This window comes from Hibiscus syriacus, unplaced genomic scaffold, assembly GCF_006381635.1.
Source record: "Hibiscus syriacus cultivar Baekdansim isolate YM2019G1 unplaced genomic scaffold, ASM638163v2 tig00112742_pilon, whole genome shotgun sequence".
In the NCBI taxonomy this organism is placed as follows: Eukaryota; Viridiplantae; Streptophyta; class Magnoliopsida; order Malvales; family Malvaceae; genus Hibiscus; species Hibiscus syriacus.
Window position 1 is genome coordinate 1 of NW_024063394.1, and position 25,714 is coordinate 25,714.

A 25,714-nucleotide genomic window follows, 5' to 3' on the forward strand; every position below is an offset into this window, starting at 1 on the left:
AAAGGAGGATGTGAAGGGATTTGATTATTTCTAAAACACCCTTCTCCTTGTTAGAAAACTTCGCGAACCTTTTGCTGGCTCACTTTACTTTTATCTACTCCCCTCCATCCAACACACTATGAGATATTTTCCTTGATTCCCTGAGCGCCTAAAAAATAAGATTAAATGAAAATGTTCTTGGGCAGGTTATCAGGACTCTCCGATTCAGAAAGCTGACAACTTATGAGATATTTTCTAGCTTCATATGCTGATCAATATAGTTGCTTAATATTTTTTTTTAAGGTTGTGTTATGATAATACTAAGTCTTAAACCATCTTTTTGGTGAAAAGATTTAAGTGGATACTTTTTTCTCCGTTAAATTACACTTGCTGTCAATAAAATGTCTCCATAGAGCGGATAGGGGAATTGCTGAATTTTGACTTTTCATGAATGACATCCAAGGGCTGCTAAGGATGTCAAATTTGTTTTATTTGCTATTTCTCTCTAATATGCCAGGGAAGGAAAAGTCTGCAGATGAAAAGGAGCAGCCATATAAGTCCTTGCCTTTGACCATTTCATCTGCTCAAGAGTCAGCATATCATATGCACCTCCATTGCCTGATATTGGGAGATCAGTGCTTGGTGAGCAGCCTTTGTTGTATGGCAGTCAAGCAGCAGATCCTGCAGCTGATTTTAGTGATCAGCCTTTAGATTTGCACCTAGGTATAATAATGATCATGAACGACAAATGCAATCCAATTATGCTACTCATCATGAACCATTAGGGAGGCATTGATCCCATTGCTATTTCATCTTCGTTTAACTCCTGGACTCCTCGGTTGCACCTGATGCAGTTTATCCTCCTGTTCTTCCACCTGGATCACAGGTCTTCCTTCAATCCTTCTGTTATTTTTTATTTGCAAGTTTTACTAATACTATCACTGATATAAAATCCATTTCTCAGTGTGATCCGATATCTGCACCTTCCCCCGTTTCTGGACACGCACCTTCATTTCCAAGGTTTCCTGGGCCTAGTTTTCAGCCACACATTCCATCTGCAACTGCTCCATGGTCTTGGTGTGGGACCTCAACTTCATTCTGCTGCAGCCTTTGCTGGTGATATGTATGGAGCCATTTCTGAACGACCTAAAAAGGTATTGAATACTTAACAGTTGACGTCACTGTCTTAAATGTGAAAGCTTTCATGATGTTGTGCGAGTTCTTCTCATGGAATTTTATCCAGGGTCCTGTGCCTAATTGGCTTAAGGAAGAAATATTAAGGAACAAAGCTACTATAGCTAAGTCTTCTCTAGAACATCCAAAAGAAGAAACAGAACCCGTTGAGGATGAAGCTGTTGATAAATCCTTTGCTAAAAATGATCAAGCAGATAGTAAAAGCATTGATTCTTCTAGATCAACTGAAGAAAATGATGATGATCAGGTTTTACTATTGCTGCCTTTAACTCATTTATATCTGAATATGCCATAGATGAGTTTTTCTCGTTAAAATTTGATTTTTTTGAGACATGACCTACTTCATTTTATTTCTTCAGGATTATGTTGAAGCAGCTAGAACTGCAGCTATTAACCAGGAAATAAAACGTGTGCTAACTGAAGTCCTTTTAAAGGTTGCTACTGTTTAAGCACTTATGGTTGTTTTATTGTGTGTTTTTGTGAGTGCGCTGTAGATCTAATTCATGCCTTTGATCAGGTCACAGATGAGTTGTTTAGTGAAATTGCAACCAAAGTTGTTAACGAAGATGACTCAATGGTTGAAGGTAAGTGGAGGCTGGCATCTGGATAATTTTTCCTGGATATTTCTTATGCAAGGACTCAAGTCTAACTTAGTCTTTGATATATATTTTTTCTCATGATGCTATCTTTTCTTAATTTCACCATTTTTTTTAATAACTGCTGAACTGCAGTTGACCACAGCACTGTTGCTTCAATCACAAGGTATCACCATCTTCTTCGCTTGTCCCAACTCCTAAGGCTTCTGCAAGAGTACTGGTTCCAGGTAAAGCGAAAGAATCAACACTGCTGAAGAAAAATCTAGTTCAAGCTCCCCTGACAATGTGCTAGGCCTTGCAAACTATGCCTCTGATGATGAAGATGTAGATGGTAAAACTCAAAGTTCCAGGATGCCAGATTCAAGGGGTAATGATGCTGTTGTGCAGTCCAGCAGTAAGAGCTTTCACAAGACAGTGATGTAACAGATAATGGCAATCCACAGGCGGTACTTGATGAGCACAAGGGAGTTGGAAAGAATTTGGAACTGATATGAAGTCAAATAACAGAAGTGACACTACTGATGATGGTGCAGATAGGAACTATGAAAAACATTCTCTTCCAAGGTGGTTTCTGGATATGAAGTAATATTAATAGTGGAAAGCTGCAAGATGGAAATAATGGTTCTAAGATGAATGATACTTTAGTGGGAGGGGTGACCAAAAAATCTGATTCCAAGCTGCCTGATGAATCTGCTGGTAAAAGATCAACAAAACCTGAATCTCAAAGTAGGGAAACGAGAGTAAAATCAGATAAGAATGATCGACATGAAAGTAGAAAGAGTTCTTTCAGTAAATTCCCTGGTAGTGGTAGGAGTTGGAGGTCATTAAGAGTAGGGTAGAGCAGAAGGGAATGAGAATTACATGAGACAGGATGAGAGGCTTAGAAAGCAAAAGATAGAAGATCGGAGTGGCTCAAAAGAGAAAAGGAGCCTAAATCTGCAGAGAAAGCCAAGGAATCTGATTCAAGAAAAAGATCCAGTCATCATGATACCAAGGATGACAAGAAAGATGCAAGTAGATCTAATAGAGCTGGTGCCAAAGAAGATGTTGGCAGGAAAAGAGAACGGACAAAAGAAGAAGATAGATCAAGACATAAACGTGGAAGTGACTCAAGCAGGCACAAGAGAAGAAGGTCCTTGTCCAGTAGCAGTAGAGGCAGAAAGAGCAAGGATAACTCCAGTGATCATGGTAATGAATCAAGTGATGAAACATCTGACAGTTCTAAGAGGTTCGTCATTGAGATCTAATGATTATTTTTCCTTTTTGCCCTTAAATTGAGCTATTTAGCTTCTTGGTTTCTGTTGTGTACTACAGGAAGTCACGTTCAAGAAAACGGTCATCACCTTCTCCTGTCAAGTCTAGAAGAAGGTAACACATATCGGTACTTGATCACTTCTATTCATGTTTTGCATCTTTTTATGCAGACTGAATCCTTGTCAGGTTTGGTCAGTTCTATTGTTTGCAGATATTGTCATGATAATTAATAGGAACTTAAATTAAAGAAACATCTTGACCTTTTTCAAATGCTACAGTACTGAACTATGACTTTTAACTTTCAGGGTGCATTATCGCCCCATGAAGCACCTTGTTCATATTCTGTTCCATTTCAGTTGTACTTCTGATTATTTCCTTTTCTGCCTGCAAGTTCCTTTGTGATTTTAGTGGATGGTTTCCCCAAGTATAGTTTTTTTAGTTTAAAATTTGTTCCTTGTGTTGTCAAATTATGTGTTTGTTACTTTTCTATATGAATGTTATAGTTTGGTTGTGACTATGGAAACATTAAGTTTTATCCTTCTTCAAGTGACCTTTGTTCCTTTTTATGTTATATCTTAACTCCTTTTATAGCTACACCGATCTTTATTATTATTATTATTATTATTATTCACTCTGACTTCTGTTTGTATTCTCTAATTCTAATTAGATGGAAATTTTGACATCAGTAATGGTGCTATGTTGAATATTCCGAAGCTCTTGATCTTCTATGATTTATTCAATAAGAATCGGTTGTCACTTTCTATTTAACCCTCTTTCCTAAGGGTGTCGTTATTTTCAGTTTCTTATTATTTCTTGAAGGTATCCGTTTTCCATTTATCACCAAAAGAAAACAATAACTAAGTGGCTGGTCATTATCGAGTTTGACTCTGCACAAGGCTGAGCATTTTTCTCGATTTATATATGTTTTAACTTACCAAATCAGTATGATGTATGTTTTCATTTCTAGACAAGTTTCGCGGTCACCACATAGCAAGCATTCTCAGCGCAGGCATTCTCCTATTCTTCTGAGACTACCAGGTATGTTACCACACATTCCGTAGAATTAGATTAAGTGTTTTATGAGACGCACATCAATCGTCAATCCAAACTCAGGTGAAAGTGTCGGAGGTTCGAATCTTTAACTCTTTATGTTTCTCTACTTCGTTTATTTTACAAAACTTCTTTTTGCAGGGGGAGGTCGAGGTCGAGGTCGAGATCACCTGTTCGGCAATAAAGATGCTTGGAACAAAGAGTTTCATTTCATTTAAACAGGTTGACGAGCATCTAAAGACATTTCTGCTCCGTGATATCCGGAACACCTCTAGAAATCTGCAAGTCACTCATTATCCAGCAACAAATGAGATGCATGATGAAGAGGAAACCGAGATAGGTATGCCGTATGATGATATATTTCAATGAATACTTATCCCGATGCTCACGATTCGGTAGTCAAACCCGTGATTTGGTGCTCCCTCATGAAATATTTCGTGCACATATATTCCTTCTCTTTCCATTGCCTAGTTTTTTTTAATCTTTCCCCAGTTTGTGTTGGTCATAGGCATGCAATGTGAACTTTTGTACCATTTCATCTAATTTCAGTTGGCAGCCTGTAGTTTAGCTTTCTAATAACCTTCAACCTGAATTTTATTCATATTAACTCAAAACTTGTTTAAAAACTTCAAATTCAGGACTCGGATTTCGGTTTGAACTGATTAAAGCTCGAGTTTAATTGTTTGATTAAAATCAAGCTCATTTGGTTAGGTTTGATTACGACCATTTATTTGTTAGAAGATTAGATTAATTATTTAAAATTCCATTAAGACCATTTGTTGATCAGACGACCATTTATTATTTATTATTGATTAAAACCATTTATTCGTTACAAGATCGTACGGTCGTCGAAGGAGATTATTGCAATAGAATGTCAAACATTTTGGGGTATTTGAGTTTCATGGAAAATTAATTTGAGAAAAGGGACCGAAATACAAACTTTTTAAGGCCGACCTCGTCGCAAATGAGTTTCATGGAAAATCAAATTCCGACATCGTCGCAAATGGAAAATCAATTGTTGATTGTCACAACTGGCCAACAGTGACGATCAAGGAAGTTGATTTTTATTAAAAGAAAGAAGCAAAAATCTCATCACGTTGAAGACTAACAATAAATCAAACTCAAGTATTTACATTGAAATATTTTTAAACTTCAATGCTAAAATAGATATAAAGTATAAATCTTAGTGACTAAGGATGTAATTTACCCTTATTTATATGGAATCATATTACTAGGGGATTTCTTCTTTACTCTTCTAGAAGGATAAGAAATGGATTCAGCTAATATATATATGAGAGAAATACAGTACCAGTTCGAAGTGCGTCTTAGCTTATGGCCAATCTTCCCCAAGTGCCTAGATTCAACATCCAGGAGGTGAAACTGAGATCATCCTCCGGCGGCCGTAACATGCCGGTGATCGGCATGGGAACGATGGCGGATCCGTTTGATGAAACGGTTTTAAAAGGGCAGTTTCTAGAGGCCATCAGGGCTGGTTACAGACACTTCGACACGGCCTCCCTTTACAAATCGGAGAAGCCATTGGGAGAAGCTATAGCGGAAGCGATTAAAGTTGGGCTTATCAAATCACGCGATGAACTTTTCATCACGTCCAAGCTATGGTGCACTGATGCACATCACGATCTTGTTCTTCCCGCTCTCAGAAATTCTTTAAGGTAAACATTTGGCTCGATCACTGTAAATTTAGCTCTTATCACTATAAAATGATAATTTAACTGATCGAATTATTATAAAATAATTATTGAATTTTATTAAAATATTATAAAATAATCATTAAATTTATCAAAAATTTAGTATTATTGTAACATTGCAATGATTATTTTGTAATAATTTAATTAATTTAATGATCATTTTGTAATTTGTAAAAGCTCTATGGTTAAAACAATCATTTGAGCATAATTTAGTGATCTTTAGTGTAGTTTACCTTAGTTATTATCGTGTATTTGTATACTTTAGAATAAAGGGTGATAACAATTCGGTTCGAGCCAAGTTCCTGCTGTTCAAAAATGTTTGGCCCATTAATTTTCTAAAATAAAAAATCATTTTATATAGTATTCTTTTAAAATCCATAGCTAGAAATAAAATATTTGTTTAGAAACTATAAAATAGAATTTGGTTTAGTTTAAATAATTATCACTCTTAAATAAAATATAAAAAAGAATTTGGTTTAGTTTGAATAATTATTATTTCTAACTTACAAACCGAAAATGGAATAGAATACAGGGTAAACTATGGCATTTAGTACCTAAATTATCATTTTTGGTCTATTTCAGTACTTAAATTGTTAATTTTCCCCAAATCATACAATGTTTAGTTTTCATTTTATTTAAACCCGCCGTACAAGACTTAACTCGTTTAGTACCTAACTATATCGGTTTTGGTATGTTTTAGTACCGCTTCAACTTTTTTTTAAAACGTAACGTTAAATTTTGAATGGGGTATTAAAATGAAACAAGAAGTAAACTTTATGATTTTGAAAAAATGAAAATTTAGTTATTGAAACAGACCAAAAGTGATAGTTTAAGTACTAAACACGTAATTTATCCTAGAATACATTGCATTATTCGAACAAATACCAAATTTTTATTCCATTTTCTCGATTTATTTGTCAACTTTAATGGTCATACAGGGTGCTTGGGTTAGAATACCTGGACCTTTATCTCATTCACTGGCCTCTAAGTGCTAAAACTGGAGAAATTGGATTCCCTGTGCCCAAAGACGAACAACTACCTATGGATTTCAACTCGGTGTGGACAGCCATGGAAGATTGCCAGAGATTAGGCCTCACAAAGTGTATTGGAGTCAGTAATTTTTCATGCAAAAAGCTTGAAAGCATACTCTCTTTTGCTACCATTCCACCGTCAGTCAATCAAGTAAACTCTCTTACTCCCTCCTCTTACTTCACTGTTTTCGGATAAATTTAGAATTACACCTGAAGTTGATTGGTTTGGATGTAGAATGTGCCTTGAGTGCTTTGATTTGCAGTAGTTGTATATATGAAACTTTGATTTTTGACTCGATTTTCTCGTATTTTTATTATTAGGGTAAATTACATGTTTAATCCCTAAACTATTAATTTTGATCCGTTTTAATATTAAACTTTCAATTTTTTTAAATCATACTTAAAGTTTAGTTTTGTTTCATTTTAGTATCTCGCCGTTAAAACTTTAGTTTTTGTTTCATTTTAGTATCATCGTTCAAAATTTAACGATAAGTTTGAAAAAATTGAAAGTTTGGGTATTAAAACGGACAAAAACTAACACTTTAGGCACTAACGCGTTTGATTTGCAATATAAGCAAGCGAGTGGATTGTAAATGGAGAGAATATGTTGTTTTTTCAGGTGGAGATTAGCCCTCTATGGCAACAACAGAAGCTAAGAGAGTTGTGCAAATCTAAAGGTGTTGTTGTAACTGCTTACTCTCCCTTGGGAGCCAAAGGGACTCGATGGGGAACCCACGAAGTTATGGATAATGAAACACTCAAGGAAATTGCTAAAGCTCATAACAGGACTGTTGCCCAGGTTCTAATTTCTTCTTTTCAGCTACCTTCTGCAGTTGCTGATTTTATTTTTTCAGGGTAAAGTACACAAATAACCTTCGATTATAGAGTATTGTTTTATTAAGTCTCAACTATTAAAAGTTTTAAAATTATCCTTCTATTATAGAGTGTTGCTTTGTTGACTTTATCGACTGTTAAAAGTTACAAATGATCAACCGACTATTCATTATGTTCCAAACTTGTTGACTATGATATGAGAAAATTTGATCCTAGAATTTCAAACGATTATTATATCCTAGTCATCATGTTAAAGTCCAACTTAAACTACTATCGATTTTTAATGGAAAATGACGAGTTTGGAACATAAAAATAGTTGGGTCTCATTTTGTAACTTTAATAGTCGAGAGACTTAACAAAGCAATATTCTATAGTCGAATGATAATTTTGTAAGTTTTAATAGTCGATGACTTAATAAAGTAATACCCTAGTCAACAATAACCTAAAGTCAGGAGATCATTTGTGTATTTTACCCTTTTTTTTTAATAGTTTAGGTGATTACGAGATAATATTATTCAGAATTTTCTTAACCTATTGATAATGATGACGCAGCTAATCGAATCCGGTACTGGGAGAATAACCTTCCCTTTTAACCCTTATTTGTTAGTTTTTCATAGATGAAAAACGAAACATACCAATTCGATGCATTTGAGTGGGGATGGATCGAGGGTTACTAGGGATGTGATAGTACATCCTAAAAATTTCATACCTCTATATAGTTCAAGTATTTTTTTTATATTTTCTGTTGATGATCTAATTTCGTACCTTCCAATTTTATAATTTCGCACTCTGAATTTATTATAGAAATTTTCAAGTTCATATTTTCTGACATAGAAAAAATCATGTGTCTTTCTCTGATTCGAGTCGTGACCAATCTTTTCTTGAAGTTGCCTTCATAATCCCAGAAACTTCATTGTAGTAAGCTCATAATCCCTGTTTTACAACAACAAACCTACTAACATTTTGCACTCCTTTTTTTTCTGGAGTTACGGTAAAGAAGTCATCTATCCGATCTGTTGCTTAACCATCCCTACTGTGGATTCCACATGGTATATATGGACTAAAATACTGTCAATTCTCCTTTTTGGAAAACTGACAGGTTTGTTTAAGATGGGCATTTGAGCAAGGGTTAACTTTTGTGGTCAAGAGCTTCAACAGAGAAAGGATGAGGGAGAACCTGCGGATCTTTGACTGGGAATTATCGTCAGACGACTATAAGCGGATCAGTGGAATAAGCAGCACAGATTAATGCCTAAGCCTGAGATGGTATCACCCAATGGACCCTTCAAGTCCCTGGAAGAACTGTGGGATGGGGAAATTTAATCTTCCTAAATTCCCTCTTTTCCACAGCTGTTGGTAACTTTTCTGCTTAAAACTCATCTCGTTCTTGTATATTTTGTTGTGTTATGATCGTGTTCGAGAGATTTTGCACTTGTATAAATTTTGGGTTAAAGTAGACGTTTAGTACTTAAATTATTAATTTTTTTTTTGTTTTAGTATCTAAGCTTTTAATTTTTTTTAAAATCATACATAAAGTTTAGTTTTTTGTTTTTATTTTAGTATCATGTCATTAAAAACTTTAGTTTTTATTTCATTTTAGTATCTCATTTAAAATATAACGTTGAATTTTGAAAAAAAAATGAAAATTTTGATACTAAAGTAGATCAAAATTAATAGTTTAAGTACTAAATGCGTTAAATTTTTAACGATTGGTACTAAAATGAAATGAAAATAATGTTAGTATGATTTTTTTAAAAAAATAAAAAATTTAATACTAAACGGATTAAAACTATAATTTAGGTAATAAAAGCATAATTTATCTTACAATTTTTTTATGTTATTAGTCCGTATAACGTAGATCTTGAGGTATGTTCTCATACCTTGATTTCTAAAAGTAATAATGTTATAATGTGTGTTTCGTACTGTATTTGTAAGGAATTACTATTAAATTTTATTTGATCTGATTCGAAAAATTTATGGAATAATATGTTTCATGAAAATTAAATTAAGAGAAAATTAAAATATATATGATTCATATACATAAGGATTTTATGATCAGTGTCTCTTTTTATATTTCTTTTCTAATATTACTTGGTTCCTAATGAATTCTTTTAGCTTTGATCGCATTTTTTTCATTCAAAAATTCACGTAAATTGTGTTAATTTTTTATTTATAATCGAATATTTGTTATTAACTTATATAATTCGTAATTTTATTTATAAAAGCCCAAAAAATGTGCTACAATGGACAGCCATCCATACCCCCGACAAAATGACGAGCAGAGTAATATTAAATCGAAGTTTTAGATATGGAAACAAATGGTTAAAACTATTGAGTTAATTGATTTTGTAAAATCAAATCGGCTCAAGTGATCATAATCCATTATAATCTATATGATAGAATTGAATAGTTAAAAAATTAACATAACTTATGTTGTTTAGTTCGTTAACCAAACTAACTTGGGTTAGGCAGGTTGAAATTGGAATTAGTGATTTTTGGATTAATAGGTTGGTGGGTTACTTAATTAATTGGGATTTAGGTTTGAACTAGTAATGGCGGGGATTTTAGACAGAGAGCGGAGATAAGGAGTGGATTGGTGGTGAGGACTTGTAAATGTAGGGTGAGGGTGGTGACTGGAATATGGCAGGGGATTTGGTGGTGGTGGAGACTTGTAAATGTAAGGCGAGAACGGTGAATCAACCGATGGCTAAAGAGGTAGCCATTGGTGATGGCGGAGACCTGTAAATGAGATATGGGTATGGTGAATGAATTGGTGGTGAAAGTGACTTGTAGATATATGGGAAGGTACATAGTTGATTGGTAGTGATGGAGACTTATGGATGTAAAAAAGGGGTGGCGAATAGATTGGTGGAGACTTGTAGGCATATGGAGGTGTATAGAGAACTGGCGGTGGTGTTAAACAAACTGGCGATGGTAGTAAGCGAACTGATGGTGATGTAGATTTATAAATGTAAAGAGCTTCATATCCCAAATTTCAAAATTAGGCTGCCAGGATACAGGACGAGACGCCGAAGGAAAGATGGTGACTGACACTTCCAACACGGCGGAGGCAAAATTTATGCTTAAACATTATAAGCAAATGTCATAGCATTCTAATTAATATAAGATCAGGGGGCAATGCTTTCTTTTTCTAAATTTCACTAATATTTTATGCGATGCCGTCCTGGTACTCGAAGATTACAAAATATTCTACCGTCTTTGACAAATGTACCATGCTAAAATAATAACAAAGAGACAGACTCGGTTAAATTACCTGTTGTTTTCGGAGACAAAATCGCTAGTGCTGCAGGTTGGACCCATCATAGGCAGTCCTCATGATGTCAATTCCGAGTCCCCCAACGATTGGACAATACCCTGTCCAGTACTTTTTCCTGGCTACGAACATTTATTGGTTGGTTTGGCACTCGGCCTTTTTCCCTCCCTTATAGCTTTCGAAAAAAAGAATCTTCATTTGTTAAATGCACAGATATGATGCAGTTTCGATGAAGCTCGACAAGAATCATCAAATTATGAGAAGAAGAAAAAGTGGCTATCATGCTTTACACATACAAGGAGATAGGGGATTTTCCCAAAGGTCGTAGTTAGGGAAGGTCTCTTCCGGCAATCCGGTTCGGGTTTGGTGGGTGACGACTACATCTTCTACAAAAGATGCCCATCCCATGTAAGGATCCCCAAAAGATTTAGACATAAGTCCTTTGTCTGGTTTTATTGATTTTTGACGATGACCCATGTACCTTCTAGCCCCAATAATCAATTTAGCAAAGTTACCTCCATGGGTCATTACGAACACGTCAGATTTAAGACAGACCAGGAAGTCAAGTGCAGCTAAGCTTGTTACATGCTTCCGGAAAACCGCCAACTCCTCCTTACTCGCTAACTCTTCCTTGGTAACCTGTTATTCAAGCCTTATGATGAGCATCTTTACCAAGCAACATTTATTTTTCCTTGAAAAGAGAACAGCACATGACAATCAATTTTGTAAGCATCAAGTCGAACTAATCGCATTGCAGGGTCTGAGTCTCTGAGATAATCCCGGTTTGTTAAGTAACATAAGCAAATGTTACAATTTAAAGGCTGCCTGCTACTTTTTTAGTAGAATACGGAGAAGTGGTTCTGGACAATGAGATTTTGTAGGATTCATTTTTAGAAAAGATTAAAAAAGCATGTACCAGATTTGGAAACATGTTCCTTAAGGGTGCCATCCGGTTCTGACCACCATAAACCTGACCAGAAGCAACATAAATTTGAGTCTCCTTGGATATCCCATTGCCCGAAGAATTACAGCAACTTCCCCAGGTTCAAGAGGACAACGACCCTCCTTCCGCTTCTGCAATGCGAGCTGCCATAGATGGGATCCATTCTGCCCAGCCAGTTACTACAAAGATAAGAAATAATCCGGGGCCAAATTTTGACTCTTACCAATCAAACAAGCTGATTATGTAAGTTGTTATGGATCACCTTATAACGTCGAGGCCATTCTTTTTTTCTGTATTCTGCCATTTTAGCTTTCTCCTCCCTAGTCCCAACAAAATCACAGAATGATAGGCCCACCATCCCTTTCTCAAACCTAAGATGTAAAGCCCTGAACGAAACGAGCTTTTGGTTAATTTGGATTCAACATAGCAGCAAATCAGCATATCAATAGTCATAAATGAAATGCTGCATACATGTAAGGATTTGGACTTCCTGTGCGGTTCCTCATCCTGGTGACCAATAAATCTGACATTTGCTCAATTTCGGGAAGAAATTTAAGAGCATGATATTGACTCTACATCTTAACCTGTTGATTTCTGGAGGGACATTATCATACCTGAACATTATCCAAGAGAAATTGGAAAGGAAATACAAAGGGATAAATAGATGATCCCATGTTTCTTATCTGAAAATATATTTTTGAAAGTAGTTGTCACGGGCAGATACATGACATCCATGACTTACCCAAGTCTATCAACAAACGGTTTTAGGGCCATTATTTTCTTCTCTTTGACCCGAGGCAGCACATTGTCAATATAAAATTGAGCTGGTGCATACTTTGGAATGTTCTTCACAGTGCGTCTATAACACATCACAAAACCTCTACAGGTGAATAGAATTTATATTGTAGAAGGTTGGAATAAATCTGTATAAGACATGCCTTATATATCCTCAGATTGTCATATCAAGTTTGAAGTGCAGAGACATCAATAAACCTATGATTGACTGGCTACAAGTTCCAACCCACATATGACATACATTTAGCAGGATGAGGGTCTACAGTGAACAATATGAACAAGGACATGAGCAATATACTATTTTAACATTTTCTTTTCGAAGAAAACCAGAAAAGGCCAAGAAGTTACCATTTTTTCCAAAATTAAATAAAGCCAAAGATAAACACACTCTATTAGTTAATATAAAAAATGAAATGAAAATTCTATTGTGTTGTCTATTAAAGTTCATTATGAAAGAAGTCAATCATTCAAAGTCCCATAGAGGACCCACATTTCCTACCTCTAGCTTTATGTCTACAAGCGCTTCATGTCAATAACTAATTTCACAATCAAAAGGTTGAGGAAATTCTCAATGCTGACACGATTGAAGCAAATCCATAAAAGCAAACAGATTCTAAATTGGCAGTTCAAATCTGGCCAATCATACAAGCAAATCCAGCATGGAGACAAAACAAAGAACCTTGTAAAAATCACCTTATACTTGTAAACAATTCTGATTTGTCAGTAAACCACTCAGGTATATAACGGACAATTCGCACATCATCCTTCAAGTAGTCAATGAAATGATCAACATCAAAAATGTCTTCAAATTTCCTGCAAATGATTTTACAATAGGATATGTATTAAGTTGGGAGCTCTAGTTTAATCTACTTTCTTTCTACTTCATTTCTTCTATGCATATAAGACAATTTATTACAAAGGTTACAACAATTATGTGCGCAAGGCCAATAGCACATGAGGTTATTGAACAAGAAATCACACGTTTTATCTTTCCATATCTGGTCCTGTTTCAACACTGGCAGGATAAGTGTTGCGTTCATAATTTTGGCCACAGCCACTGCGTTGCATATCTGCATTGAATACACAATAAGTTCATAAGTTTGTTGCTCGCCATTGAAGATACCGGATCACTAATATTTTCGGAAATCATTCAGCGAAGTTATATTTAAGAAAATCTAAAAGGTGCTGAGAAATCATCAAACAAGAATAGAACCAAAAATAAGATAAATAAATCATGATAGACCAAACAGCAAAAGAACTTTTAGAAATAATTTTTTCTATAGATTCTCATTTTAGGCGGGGGGTTACTTGTAATCATCTTTGCTCTTTATTTAATTACATATTTTAAGAATTTAACTCCAAAAGAAGTCCACAGGATACAAAAGGCAAGAAAAATCAATAAAATAATAGAATTTTAGTGTCTATAATCATAGGTTTTGATGTTACAGCCATCAGCATGACAACATCATAACACTCTGAAAATGTAAGGTGAGACATGATCTTTAACTTCAAGTCAGTTACACCAAATAAAAGCATCAGTAATTTTATAGTTCAAAAAGGACTTACAACCTCCTACCAACTCCATAAGATATATTTGAAAAATGATAACTCAACTCAATCAGGTTACAAAAAGAAGACAAGAATATATACCGCAATTCTTTGCTGGTTTAGACCACCCTCAGCATGAATAAAAATATAACCACTTGTTTCATTCTCACGAGGAAGATCTGCAGATTAGTTAAAGAGTCAATAAACTAAGTTGTGCTAACATGAACAAGAAATGAAACAACTTGACACGCCTGAAAAATGTTCGAGTGAACTAGGTCTCTATGACCAAAATCTATAACCATGGACTTCTATGCTGCGGCTATATATCTAAATTGTTGGCCAAAGTGCTTTTCTCCAACCCATAACAAAAGTTAGCACACACAATTCAAACTATCAAACATTCCTCAAAAGCATTTAACAAAATATGGGTGATACCAAAAAACACATTACTAATAAAGGAAGCCATAGATACCCGACATTCCACCATCATGGCGCTCAGCACAAGGTTTCCAAGAAGTAGTTGCAGATATAGGATTCTCCCAAAGTGAAGCATTCTCCTTAACCTAAAACCCAAGAAACACAATTTACAAATAGCTCGGGCCACTGTTACAACAAGTAAGAGAAACAACCACAACTAGAACAAGATCCATCAGAAACTTACATGCGGACAGCGAAGAACAATTCCATCTTTTTTACATAAATACGGGGAAGTCTACAAATAGATTGACAGAAAAATTAAAATTAGTGACACAAAAACCAAATCCAAAAAAAAGGCTGGCCTCACAATTCCCATAAAAATAAGCTAAACTTTACTACTTCTACTTAAACAAGCTAGTTCACTCTATCAATAATGATATTTAACAAAATTACAACAATAATACTTTAGAAACTAAAACCAGACATAGAAAAATGAATTGACGAGTAATTTCAACTATTTGAAAACAAAGTGAACCAGTTCCTTACTAATCGCTGTAAGATCGAGTAAACGGAGATCAAACCAGAAACGGCTATGAGAAGGAGCAAGAAAAGCGAGATCCTTGAGGAGTGTTGAGAAAACCTAGGATCATCATTACCGAAAGGGAAAAACGAGTGAATTTGAAATAAAAACGAACGGTCACGGTCTCGTGAAGCATGGCGAGGATGATCATATTCATCTTCGACATCTTGAGGGATGTGATCGTGGATTAGAGGAGAAGCGTCCTCGTCGCGTTTCATCGGAGAAGAAGAGGCTCGGCTCCCGAGCGAGCTGCCCGAGTGCCTCAGCTCAACCATGGCTCGCTTCGGACTGTAATCCAGCTTCAGAGAGCTCGGCTTACGCTTCTTCGACTCGGTTTTAGCGGCTAGTGATGGCGGTCCCGGTGAACGGTGATTATGGTAAGCGACTGCATAATGAAGACCTTTCAAAGTCATATATTTCAACAACTTAACATGGCTGAAAATTGCACCCTTTAGCAAGGGTGTTTTTGTCTGTTTATTTCTTATTGAAAATTAAAGGTTTAAATATACCAAATGTCCATGTATTATTTCAAAATTAAACTTTTATCCTTATATTTTATTTTAACGAAATTAAGCCATAAATATTTTTTTACGGTAAACTACAAATTTAGTATTTAAACTATCAGTTTTAGTCTACTTTAGTACATAAACTTTTAATTTTTTTTCAAAATCATATCTAATGTTTAATTTTCATTTCATTTTAATACCCATCAAGTGACGAAACTAAAGAGAGGCTAGTGGGGGCCATCCTCCCTAAAATTTAAAAATATTATAATTTGTACCCTTAAAATTTTCCAAAAAAAAATAATTTTCCCTCTTAAAAATTTTAAAAATTCAGATTAAATTTACTTTTTTTAATATTCTTAATTAAATCTCCTCCCATAAATTTTAAAAATTCTCATTAAGCTTATCAAAATTTCAACAATTTTTGTTAGACCCTACTTTTTTTAAAAATGTAAACTAAATTCCTCAATTTTACAAAGTTTAATTTAAACCTCTGATTTTTTTTTTAAGTTTTAAGTTCTCCAAATTCTATCACAAAGTTCTGTCATCGTACCCATCATTAAAAACTTAGCACCTTTAGTACCTAAACTATCAGTTTTTGTCCATTTTAATACCTAAACTTTCAATTTTTTAAAACTTAACGTTAAATTTTGAACGATGTACTAAAATGAAACAAAAACTAAAGTTTTTAATGACGGGGTACTAAAATGAAATAAAACTAAATTTTAGGTATGATTTTAAAAAATTGAAAGTTTAGATACTAAAACGTACTGAAATTGATAGTTTAGGTACTAAACGTACAATCTATCCTTTTTTATTTTAGTCTTCTCATGAAATTTATCTAATTTTACATTTAATTGTTGACCTGATAATTATATAAAAGATAAACTATATATGGTTTAAAATGAATAAAAAATATATTAGTCAAATAATAATAATATATTATTTATTGATAAATTTTAAGAGTCAAATTGATAAAAAAAAAATTATAAATGTATAAGTTTAAAAAAGCTATTTTACTTATTTACATTTGCTTAATCAACAATTAATTGTAAATTTCAACATAAATCAGAGAAAGGTCGAGATTTTTAAATAAAAAACAGGGTAGATTATGTGTGTGCTTAATATTTAAACTATCGGTTGTAGTTCGTTTTAATACCTAAACTTTTATTTTTTTAAAATCATACCTAAAATTTAGTTTTTATTTCATTTTAGTACCCGTCGTTGAAAACTTAACACGTTTAGTAGTTTTTGTCCATTTTAGTACCTAAACTTTTATTTTTTTTCAAAACTTAATGTTAAGTTTTTAACAAGGGTTCGAAAATGAAACAAAAAAAACTAAACGTTATGTTTGATTTTAACATATTTGAAAGTTTAGATACTAAAACGGATCAAAACTGATAGTTTAGGTACTAAACACACAGTTTTCCTTAAAAATAATACAAAAGTTCAATTTCATAAAAATAAAATATAAAAACTAATTAAATTCTATAATTATACTGGCCTTTAACATACTTAAACTAAAATTAAACTTAGTTAATAATACATATTTTTGCTAATCATCCAATCTCGAATTAACTCAATCAACAAAAGATAGTATCTTAAAATTCAGTTAGTTTAATTCTATCAAGTTAATTAATTATAATTAGTGGCTGATAATGAAATACAAACTTACAATTTCTCTCTAAAAGAAATCAAATGAGCTCGATAGCTTGAGTCGTTGACTAATTAATTTAGATCAAATATTATATAACCTCTTATAAGATAATCTTTTTATTCTTATTTTTTTTATTTTCAACGTCAAAATTTAAACATTTGATTTTGCTTAAAAAATACAACGTAAAAAGTAACCGATGTATCTATCCACAAAGATCATATACCTTACTTGAATAACCGGGCAAGGTCACAAGGAATCCATAAAAATTTGAGAAACACATGGATCAAGCCATATTTGTAAATAAAGGGATGGTTAATATCCTTAAAGATATTAGATTTGAATATCAGCGACTGCAGAGTATTTGAGCTTTTATTGTCAAATGATTGAGTCTTTAGAACAGATACTACCACTTATAATCACCTTAGATTAATAAAAAATATACATAAACAAACATTAAAGCTTAAAAATTTAAACATCACAATCCAAACAAAAAGTTTAAAAATTTAGAAAAGAAATGCAACTAAAAGAATGTAGTATGTTGATGACCATTTTCTAGTAATCAAGCATCACCTGAGGCATTAACAAAGCGACCTCGGTGGTAAAGGAATTGTTGTTACTTCTTGAGATCTCGAGTTTCAACACTAGGAATGTCAAGGTTGTGAGCATCCATGAACATGAATAGTAGTAATAATAATAAGCATCACTTAAGTCATATATTGTCTTATACTAACCACATATTAATAGTAATAATAATAATAATAAGCATCACTTAAGTCATATATTCATGAACATGAATCTTTATATGAGATGTCTAAAATATTGTTCGTCTCAACGATGATAATTTTCGGGTACTTCAAAGTTAAACCTTACATATCTACATAATTTTTTTTAATTAAACGTTAAATTTTGAACAGAGTATTAAAATGAAATGAAAACTAAACATTAGGTATGATTTTGAAAAATTGAAAGTTTAAATACTACAATGAATAAAACTAATAGTTTATGTACTAACTGCATAATTTACCCAAACAACTCATTGGGCCTCCAAAATCGTCAAAGCCCATTTACCCCTACACCTGAAAACAGCTTCTCTCTTTACACACTCCTCTCCAGCCGAACTCTTTGGTTTCTTATATTTTTATTAAAGCCAATGGTCCTCTCATGTCGATTCTGATCGGTTTGTAACCCATTCAGCTTCATCTGATATGCATTTGAGTCTGATATGTATCACGTTCTGGGCACGCCTCGCCTAATATACCGTGCCCACATCTCGAGGCTCGTGAAAACCGGCCTCATCGACCAAGCCATCAACCTGTTCGACGAAATGACTCGATCAGATTGCCGGGTCTTCGGCATCGACTATAACCGCTTCATCGGCGTCCTCATTCGTCATTCCCGTTTCGACTTAGCCGAACACTACTACTTCCAAATGCTCCCTCAGGGTTTCTCTTTAACTCCCTTTACTTACTCTCGCTTTATCTCCGGTTTGTGCTCCGTGAAGAACTTGAATCTGATTCAGCTTCTTTTGGATGACATGGATAGATTGAATTACGTTCCTGATATGTGGGCTTTTAACATCTATTTGAATCTTCTGTGTAGAGAGAACAAGGTAGAGTTAGCTTTAGATGTTTTTTATAGCATGGAAAAGAAAGGGAGAGACCTGGATGTTGTAACGTATACGATAATCATCGAAGGGATGTGCAAAGCGGGGAAGCTCGATAATGCTATTCGTTTTTGGAGGGAAATGGTTGGAAAAGGCATTAAACCGGATAATAAAGCATGTTGTGCGGTTGTCATTTCGTTGTGTGAAGGTGGAAAGGTTGATATGGCGTATGAGCTTGTTATTGAGGTGATTAAAGGTGGAGATATCAAGTTTAGTTCATTGATCTACAATGCTCTAATTAATGGGTTCTGTAGAATGAAGAGAATCGATAAGGCACAGGCGATAAAGCTGTTTATGACGAATAATGGGTGTGAACCGGATTTGGTTACCTATAATGTTTTATTGAATTATTGTTGTAATGAGCTTATGTTGGAGGAGGCGGAGAAGTTGATGAGGAAAATGGAGAGGAGCGGGATAGGACCTGATGTGTATAGTTATAACCAGATGATTAAGGGTTTTTGTAATGCTAATAGGCTGAATAAAGCATACTTATTGATGGTGAACAAGATGGAGGCGAATGGGTTGGCTGATGCTGTTTCTTATAATACCATTATCAAAGCATTTTGCAAGGGTGGTCATACTAGAAAAGCTTACAAGCTTTTTGAGGAAATGAGTAGGAAGGGGATCGCACCTGATGTGGCGACATTGACGACTCTTATAAAGGCTTTTCTTAATGAAGGTAGTTTTGGTGCAGCTCAAGAACTTATTGATTACATGTCAAGGATGCGTCTGTTGCCCGATCGTATTTTTTATACTACAATTATTGACCACCTATGCAAAAGTGGAAAAGTTGAAAGGGCTTGTGGTATTTTTGATGACATGATAATGCAGGGAGTTAACCCTGATGTGATTTCATACAATGCCCTCATAAATGGGTTTTGCAAGTCTAACAGAGTAACTGAAGCTTTACGTCTATATGAGGAAATGCAAACTAAAGGATTCCCTCCAGATGAAACGACATACAAATTGATAATTGGAGGGCTCATAAGGGAAAAGAATCTCTCTATGGCTTGCAAAGTATGGGATCAAATGATGGAGAAGGGTTTTACTCTTGATGGATCTGTCTCTGAGACACTGATCCATGCTATCCATTCAACAGACTCTGCATGAACTTGGTAATATTTTGCATTTCAAATTCCATTACTTACATCCATGTTTCTTTTGGGTGGTTTCTTCTTCAATTGTTATGGAAATACTTTGATTTTCTTTGAGAGCAGCACATGGTATTAATGATTTTTTTTGACACTACTAGTGCAATGCAATTCCATATTTCTTGATATCCTGCTGGAAGCTGTTTCCAATTCTACCATAGCCTTTTTTTGTACCACTTTTGTAAACTTAAGAATTAGATACTGGACACTCTAAAACGACTTAATATAAAGTAGCCAGAAAACTTGAGATTTTGCATTGCAGGTAGAATACCAATTGACATCTAGATCACTACTGTTACAATGGAATTATCATGTGGTATTTTATTATTAAGTCGCTGGGTTGCAACATCATTTCCAATTGCATGGTAAAGTGTGTCAATTTAATCTCGTGCTTTCTATCAAAAAAAAAATTTAATCTCGTGCTTGCACATTTGCTTGAAAGTTTAGTTAACTGATTTATTTAAGAGCAGCTTAATGGTGGTTATTGCTTCTCTAGAAATAATTATATGTCCCTGGTTGTCAGAGCATGAGTGTTTGGTTGACTCTTGCTTCAGTTCTAGCAACAAAATTGTCTTTTTTTTCACATTTTCAGGTGAATGATTTGGTATTGGCGTTGAGTAGCCATATGGACGGATTGTTGGGTTTAAGCTCTTCTTATGATCCTCTTCTTGCCACTGTTTTCCCTTCCTGCTGCCGCTTAGAAAATAAATCTCAGGTTTGAGCCATTCACTTTCTTGAATATATTTATAGACAAACTGTATACTAATATACTAGCAGAAGAAAATTCTACTTAGTCATTTTTACAATTAAGAATGCTGCTAGGAAAAAATGGTATGTTGCCCATACAATTGGGGGAAGGTCCCTACATTTGAAGATCATCAACAAGTTTCTAGTATGAGAACATGGTTATATCATCAATAAAAGTGACAACTATCCCATCGTACAGATTTCTCTGTTCATACTCTCATCTATATGTTTATTTCACCATTCAATATCCTTCTCTGTGCTTGTGTTTTGCAGGGGAAACTCTACCATTGCTTGAAATTGGACTGGGTGCTTTCAGAAGCTGTGAGCCTAATATTGTATGTTACATCTCTCTGAAACCAGTAAATGCTTTCTCCTCATGATTCAGATATTCAAATGACAATAGGGTAATCCGACTCTTAATTTCTTTTGAAATACCTTTGTCCAACATATTTGGACATGGGTACGTGAATCCGACTCTAGGGACTTTTTAAATATACGGAAAAACTTTAAGAAACATCATGTTTATGTCGTGCATATACCTAACCCTGCCTAGTTGTCAGAGCAGTAGTGGATTCCTTATGCCCATTATGTAAAGGAAGAAACAGAGATAATTTTTCATCTCTTTTTAGGTTGCAAGGTGGCAAGGGACGTATGGAATCGGTTCATAAGGTATTGGGAAATTACAATAGTGTTCCCAGGCAATATCTCTTATTTTCTAATTTCTTGGCACAATGAAGCAAATGCCAAGTCAAGTGTGATATGGAAGTTCATTCCGTTTGCTGTGTTTTGGTCCATATGGAAAGCCAGGAATGAGACAATCTTTCGGAACCGCTCTATTGATGCTGTGATGTTATTATTCTTAACAAAGTTTCGACTAGTGTCATGGTTTAAGGAATGCCATCCTTCGCCAACCATCCCTTTTGACAGCCTGGTCAGCAACCCATCTCTGGCTGACAACACGTCAGTAGCAGCTAGCCAAACTACGTTGATTGAGAGATGGTCGCCACCACCTCCTGGTTTTATCAAGGTAAACATGGACGGAGCTACGAAGAACTCTTGCAGAGGAGGTGACATTGGTGGATTGTTCCGAAATCAGAGTGGGCTCTGCCTAGCTTCGTTCTCAAAGGCTGTTGGGCAAGGACCTCCTATCCTGGCAGAGTTATTAGCTATTAAACAAGGCATCTCTATGTTCTTGGATATGGATGTTAGCAAGAAGAACAGGATGATTGTGGAGAGCGACAGTAAGATAGCAGTAGAATGGATAAAAGACCCTCTTTTATGTCCTCCTTTCTCTGAGATGGTAAAAGGCATTGTATCTATCATCAAGGAAAGGGCTTTTGTACTTCGTTGTGTTAGGAGGAGTGTAAATGTGAAAGCAGACGAATTAGCAAAACAAGGGATAGGGTAGAAAAGTCTGTTCTCCAGGGGGTTGTGTATCATTGGGAGGTCTTATCCGACCATTGATTGAGGGAGGGATTCTTCTTGTTTAGGAGAGTTTGATTGATGATGTTGTACTTGATATCCTTGTATTGATTTCATGTGGTAATAAAATCCGAGATACTCTTTTCCTCCTTCCGCTACTTTTCGGATACTTTGACTGTATTCTAAAAAGCATGAAGGGTTTTTAACGAGACCTCCAACTCTTATAAAAAAAAAAAAACCTGCCTGGTTTTTTCATCTCCTCTTTCTTCAGCTGGAATCTGTCTCATTGTCAAATCTACATTGACCATTTGTAGTTTTGCTTTGGGCAATGGAAAAGCAGGGAGGCTTCACGTTTATGGTAAGTTCTTTTATCTAATCATTACCCTTTTCTGAAAAGAATGCTACATTTCATCTCATATCATGTAGTCATGCACATGTACGCACACAAAATGTTGCATCAGATCTGTCCGAGGCTGAGCTACCTATACGGCCTGTCTCGGCCATACCTTGGATGAAGCATTTAGTAATTCCAGCCAGCCCAAATTACTATTTAAATTTTCTTTGAATATAATTATAAAAACATTTTTAATATTTAAATGAATAATAAATCCGGACGTATGGGCCAAGCCTGGTCAAAATGGGTCTTGACCTTTGGACAGGACTTGTTGCAATGCCCAAAAACTAATGTCATGGCTTTGCAAACAGTATATCCAGGCAAAGTTCCAAGTGGCAAGAATCAAAGCCTCCCTTTACGTGGCATCTAGAGAAGGAATCATCAAAGATTACTTGCCTCAGTTTTTGTCTGATTCTTTGCCTTTACATGAAGTTCCCATGGAGTTTATCGTTTTCCACTAATTACCCTGCTTCATCGCTTTGTTTTACTTCATTTCTAGTCATATATTCATATTACCAGAATGACTCATCGACATGTTGAAACCAACCCACATTTTATTGAAGATCCTGATGGTACAACACCCGAGCAACGCCATTATCTACCTGCTTCCTTGCTGCCACGACGCTGTCACAACCGCTGTGCCCCGCTAAGGGGTCCTGAAGATCAAGACCAACATCCTCATCCACTCGGTTCATCTCTGCCAGAGCCACATCATGGAAGCCAACATCACCACCATTACATGTTGGGGTGCCGCCTCCAGTACAAAATGAGGATCGACACCCCCAATTATGACCACAACCCTCATCGATTCAAGGTCCGATCCCAAAAGAAGAAATGCTGCAACCCCAGCTTCAAGACTAATAAGACCGTAGCGTGAAATCACCGAAGGTGACCAGCGCCACGGCAGGCATCCCCAAGATCATCATCCTCACTCTAGTCCTTTTCTCCCAAGGGACCATCAAACCAGCCCTATGGCATGGCCTGCGGCAATTATCTGTGTAATTCTTTTGCTGATCATGATACTGGGAGGCCTAATCGTTCTCATAGTCTATCTCGTCTATCGACCACATAGTCCATTGTTTGATCTCTATGGCGTCACCTTGAATGCAGCCTCTCTCGACTTGGGTTACCTGCTCAATGCCGATGTAGTCTACTGGCTAACTTCACAAATCCAAACGAGAAGGTTAACATCGATTTCAGACACATGTATCTTGGTCTTTACTTCGAGAATTCCCTGATTTCTACTCAATACATAGAACCTTTCTCGGCTGCAAAAGGTGAGACCAAGTTTGCAAATATTCAAACGATAACCAGTCAGGTTAAGCTTTCAAGGGAAGAAACAATTCTGTTTCGGAACCAGATTGCGAACAATCAAGTGATCTTTACAGTCAAAGGGGTGTTCCGAGCTCGATCGAAACTTGGATGTTTATTTAAAAAGCCGTATTGGTTGCATGGTTATTGTGGCATCATAGCTTCAAGCCCTCCAACAGGGTCTTAAGAGAGAAAAAATACAGAACCAAACACTGATGAAGAATCCATATGTAATTATTTGTTTTATCACACTCTTCTTTTGGTTCAAAACTCATGATAATGTAATCTTAAAATAATTTTGCATTTCTTGAAACAAGAAACCTTTTGATGTCATTTTGGTGTTAAAGAGGCCTGGGCGACCAAAGTTCTTGCCGGAGGCCATTCGCGATAGGTCTTCGAAAATGCTCCGGTACCGAAGTTGATAACAATTTTTATCTATATGAGTAGTTTGAATTAAATTTAATAGATTCGAACCCGAGACTTCAAGTGGTCGTGACTCAGTCAGTGGATGGGTCTAGTTGCCATGCCCCAAAATAAATTTTATGGCTTGGAAAATAGTATATCTAGGGAGAACTCCAAGTAGCAAGAATCAATGCCTCCCTCAGCCAGTTTATGCTTGATTCTCTGCCTTTACGTAAAGTTTCCATGAAGCTGGTTGATCCTCTTTTGGCTAACTTCCTTGTATCATCCCTACATTGTAATCGAAGATCCTGACAAAACAATGCCCGGCAACGTAGTTATTCATCAGATGTTTGTCGCCACGACTTGGTTACAACCAGTATCGAGACCGACATCCTAGCTCATCATCACCGTTAACAAGACTGCGTGTAGGAACCATCGGAGGTGAATAATGCCACTAGGGATGGGCATGGGGCTCGAAGTCGACGGGTTCCGACCCGATCGGTCGGGTCGGATTCAAGTTTAGGATAAAAAATAACCGATCCGACCCAAAAAATATATATAATTTTACTTTATATATTTAGAAATAATTACAATAATATCCCTTTATATATATTATTTTTCAATTAAGTCATTATTTTTATTGAATAATATAATATTTTTATTATTATTTCGGGTTGGGTCGAGTCGGGTTAGGTTTCGGGTGAAAGATTCTTTGTTCTCGGATCAAGTCGGGTGGACCAAAAACCCGACCCATACCCATCCCTAAATGCCAGACACCCTCGTCACCATATTCGTTGCAAGGAACCAACCTCTCAAACTATATTGTAAACATATTTATAATAATATATCATCATTGAAATTTAATTATACCTCCTAAAAATACATTAAAATTAATTATAGATTTTATCTTCTTTAAAAAAGCTATTTTTTAAAAAAATCAATTGAAGTGTCCCTTATTAAAATTTTAAAAATTGTTATTTGAATACCTTGTTATTTTATATAATATTTAGTTCTAGAGATAATTGCACCATAAGTCCCCAATCTATGACCCCTATTTTAAATTGGTCCCTAAACTTTTAAGCATTTCAATCTCATCCTTAATCTATGATTATCATTATAAATTAGTCCTCAAACTTTTGAACATATTATTTTCATCCCCAAACTATGATTCTCATTCTAAATTGGTCCCTAATTTTTTTGAATATTTCAATTTTATCCTAAATTATATGTATATACTAATCACATCTCTTGTTAATAAAT

At 35.2% G+C, this 25,714-nt stretch overlaps 3 protein-coding genes and 2 pseudogenes across 5 annotated transcripts; 4 read left to right on the top strand and 1 right to left on the bottom strand.

Annotated features, from left to right (window-relative positions):
* The first annotated feature begins 274 nt into the window (after positions 1-274).
* On the top strand, positions 275-4,617 carry LOC120183289 (annotated as a pseudogene).
* A 731-nt stretch (positions 4,618-5,348) lies between these two features.
* On the top strand, positions 5,349-9,034 carry LOC120183240 (annotated as a pseudogene).
* A 2,068-nt stretch (positions 9,035-11,102) lies between these two features.
* Positions 11,103-15,583, bottom strand: LOC120183291 (protein PECTIC ARABINOGALACTAN SYNTHESIS-RELATED-like). Its single transcript, XM_039188018.1, is given in 13 exon segments — positions 11,103-11,560; positions 11,838-11,926; positions 11,929-12,028; positions 12,127-12,250; positions 12,336-12,432; positions 12,435-12,478; positions 12,607-12,723; positions 13,353-13,472; positions 13,641-13,729; positions 14,310-14,386; positions 14,680-14,770; positions 14,869-14,919; positions 15,171-15,583. Coding segments are annotated over 13 exon segments (1,668 nt in total). The 5' UTR covers positions 15,480-15,583; the 3' UTR covers positions 11,103-11,200.
* A 2,907-nt stretch (positions 15,584-18,490) lies between these two features.
* LOC120183242 (pentatricopeptide repeat-containing protein At1g13040, mitochondrial-like) lies at positions 18,491-21,571 on the top strand. 3 transcript variants are annotated; one of them, XR_005521932.1, is made up of 4 exons: positions 18,491-20,142; positions 20,771-20,893; positions 21,199-21,260; positions 21,555-21,571. XR_005521932.1 is itself a non-coding variant. In XM_039187974.1 (2 exons), exon 1 carries the CDS (start codon positions 18,587-18,589, stop codon positions 20,135-20,137), a length of 1,551 nt encoding a protein of 516 aa, XP_039043905.1. In that variant the 5' UTR covers positions 18,491-18,586; the 3' UTR covers positions 20,138-20,142; positions 21,199-21,260. The 3 variants fall into 3 exon arrangements, 2 of the variants coding, with proteins under 2 accessions (XP_039043905.1, XP_039043904.1); XM_039187974.1 differs by lacking the exons at positions 20,771-20,893; positions 21,555-21,571; XM_039187973.1 differs by lacking the exons at positions 20,771-20,893; positions 21,199-21,260; positions 21,555-21,571 and adding an exon at positions 20,441-20,469.
* A 1,549-nt stretch (positions 21,572-23,120) lies between these two features.
* LOC120183252 lies at positions 23,121-23,878 on the top strand. Its single transcript, XM_039187988.1, has 2 exons — positions 23,121-23,555; positions 23,615-23,878. The coding sequence occupies exons 1-2, from the start codon at positions 23,262-23,264 to the stop codon at positions 23,741-23,743; spliced, it is 423 nt and encodes a 140-aa protein (XP_039043919.1). The 5' UTR covers positions 23,121-23,261; the 3' UTR covers positions 23,744-23,878.
* Positions 23,879-25,714: the final 1,836 nt, after the last annotated feature.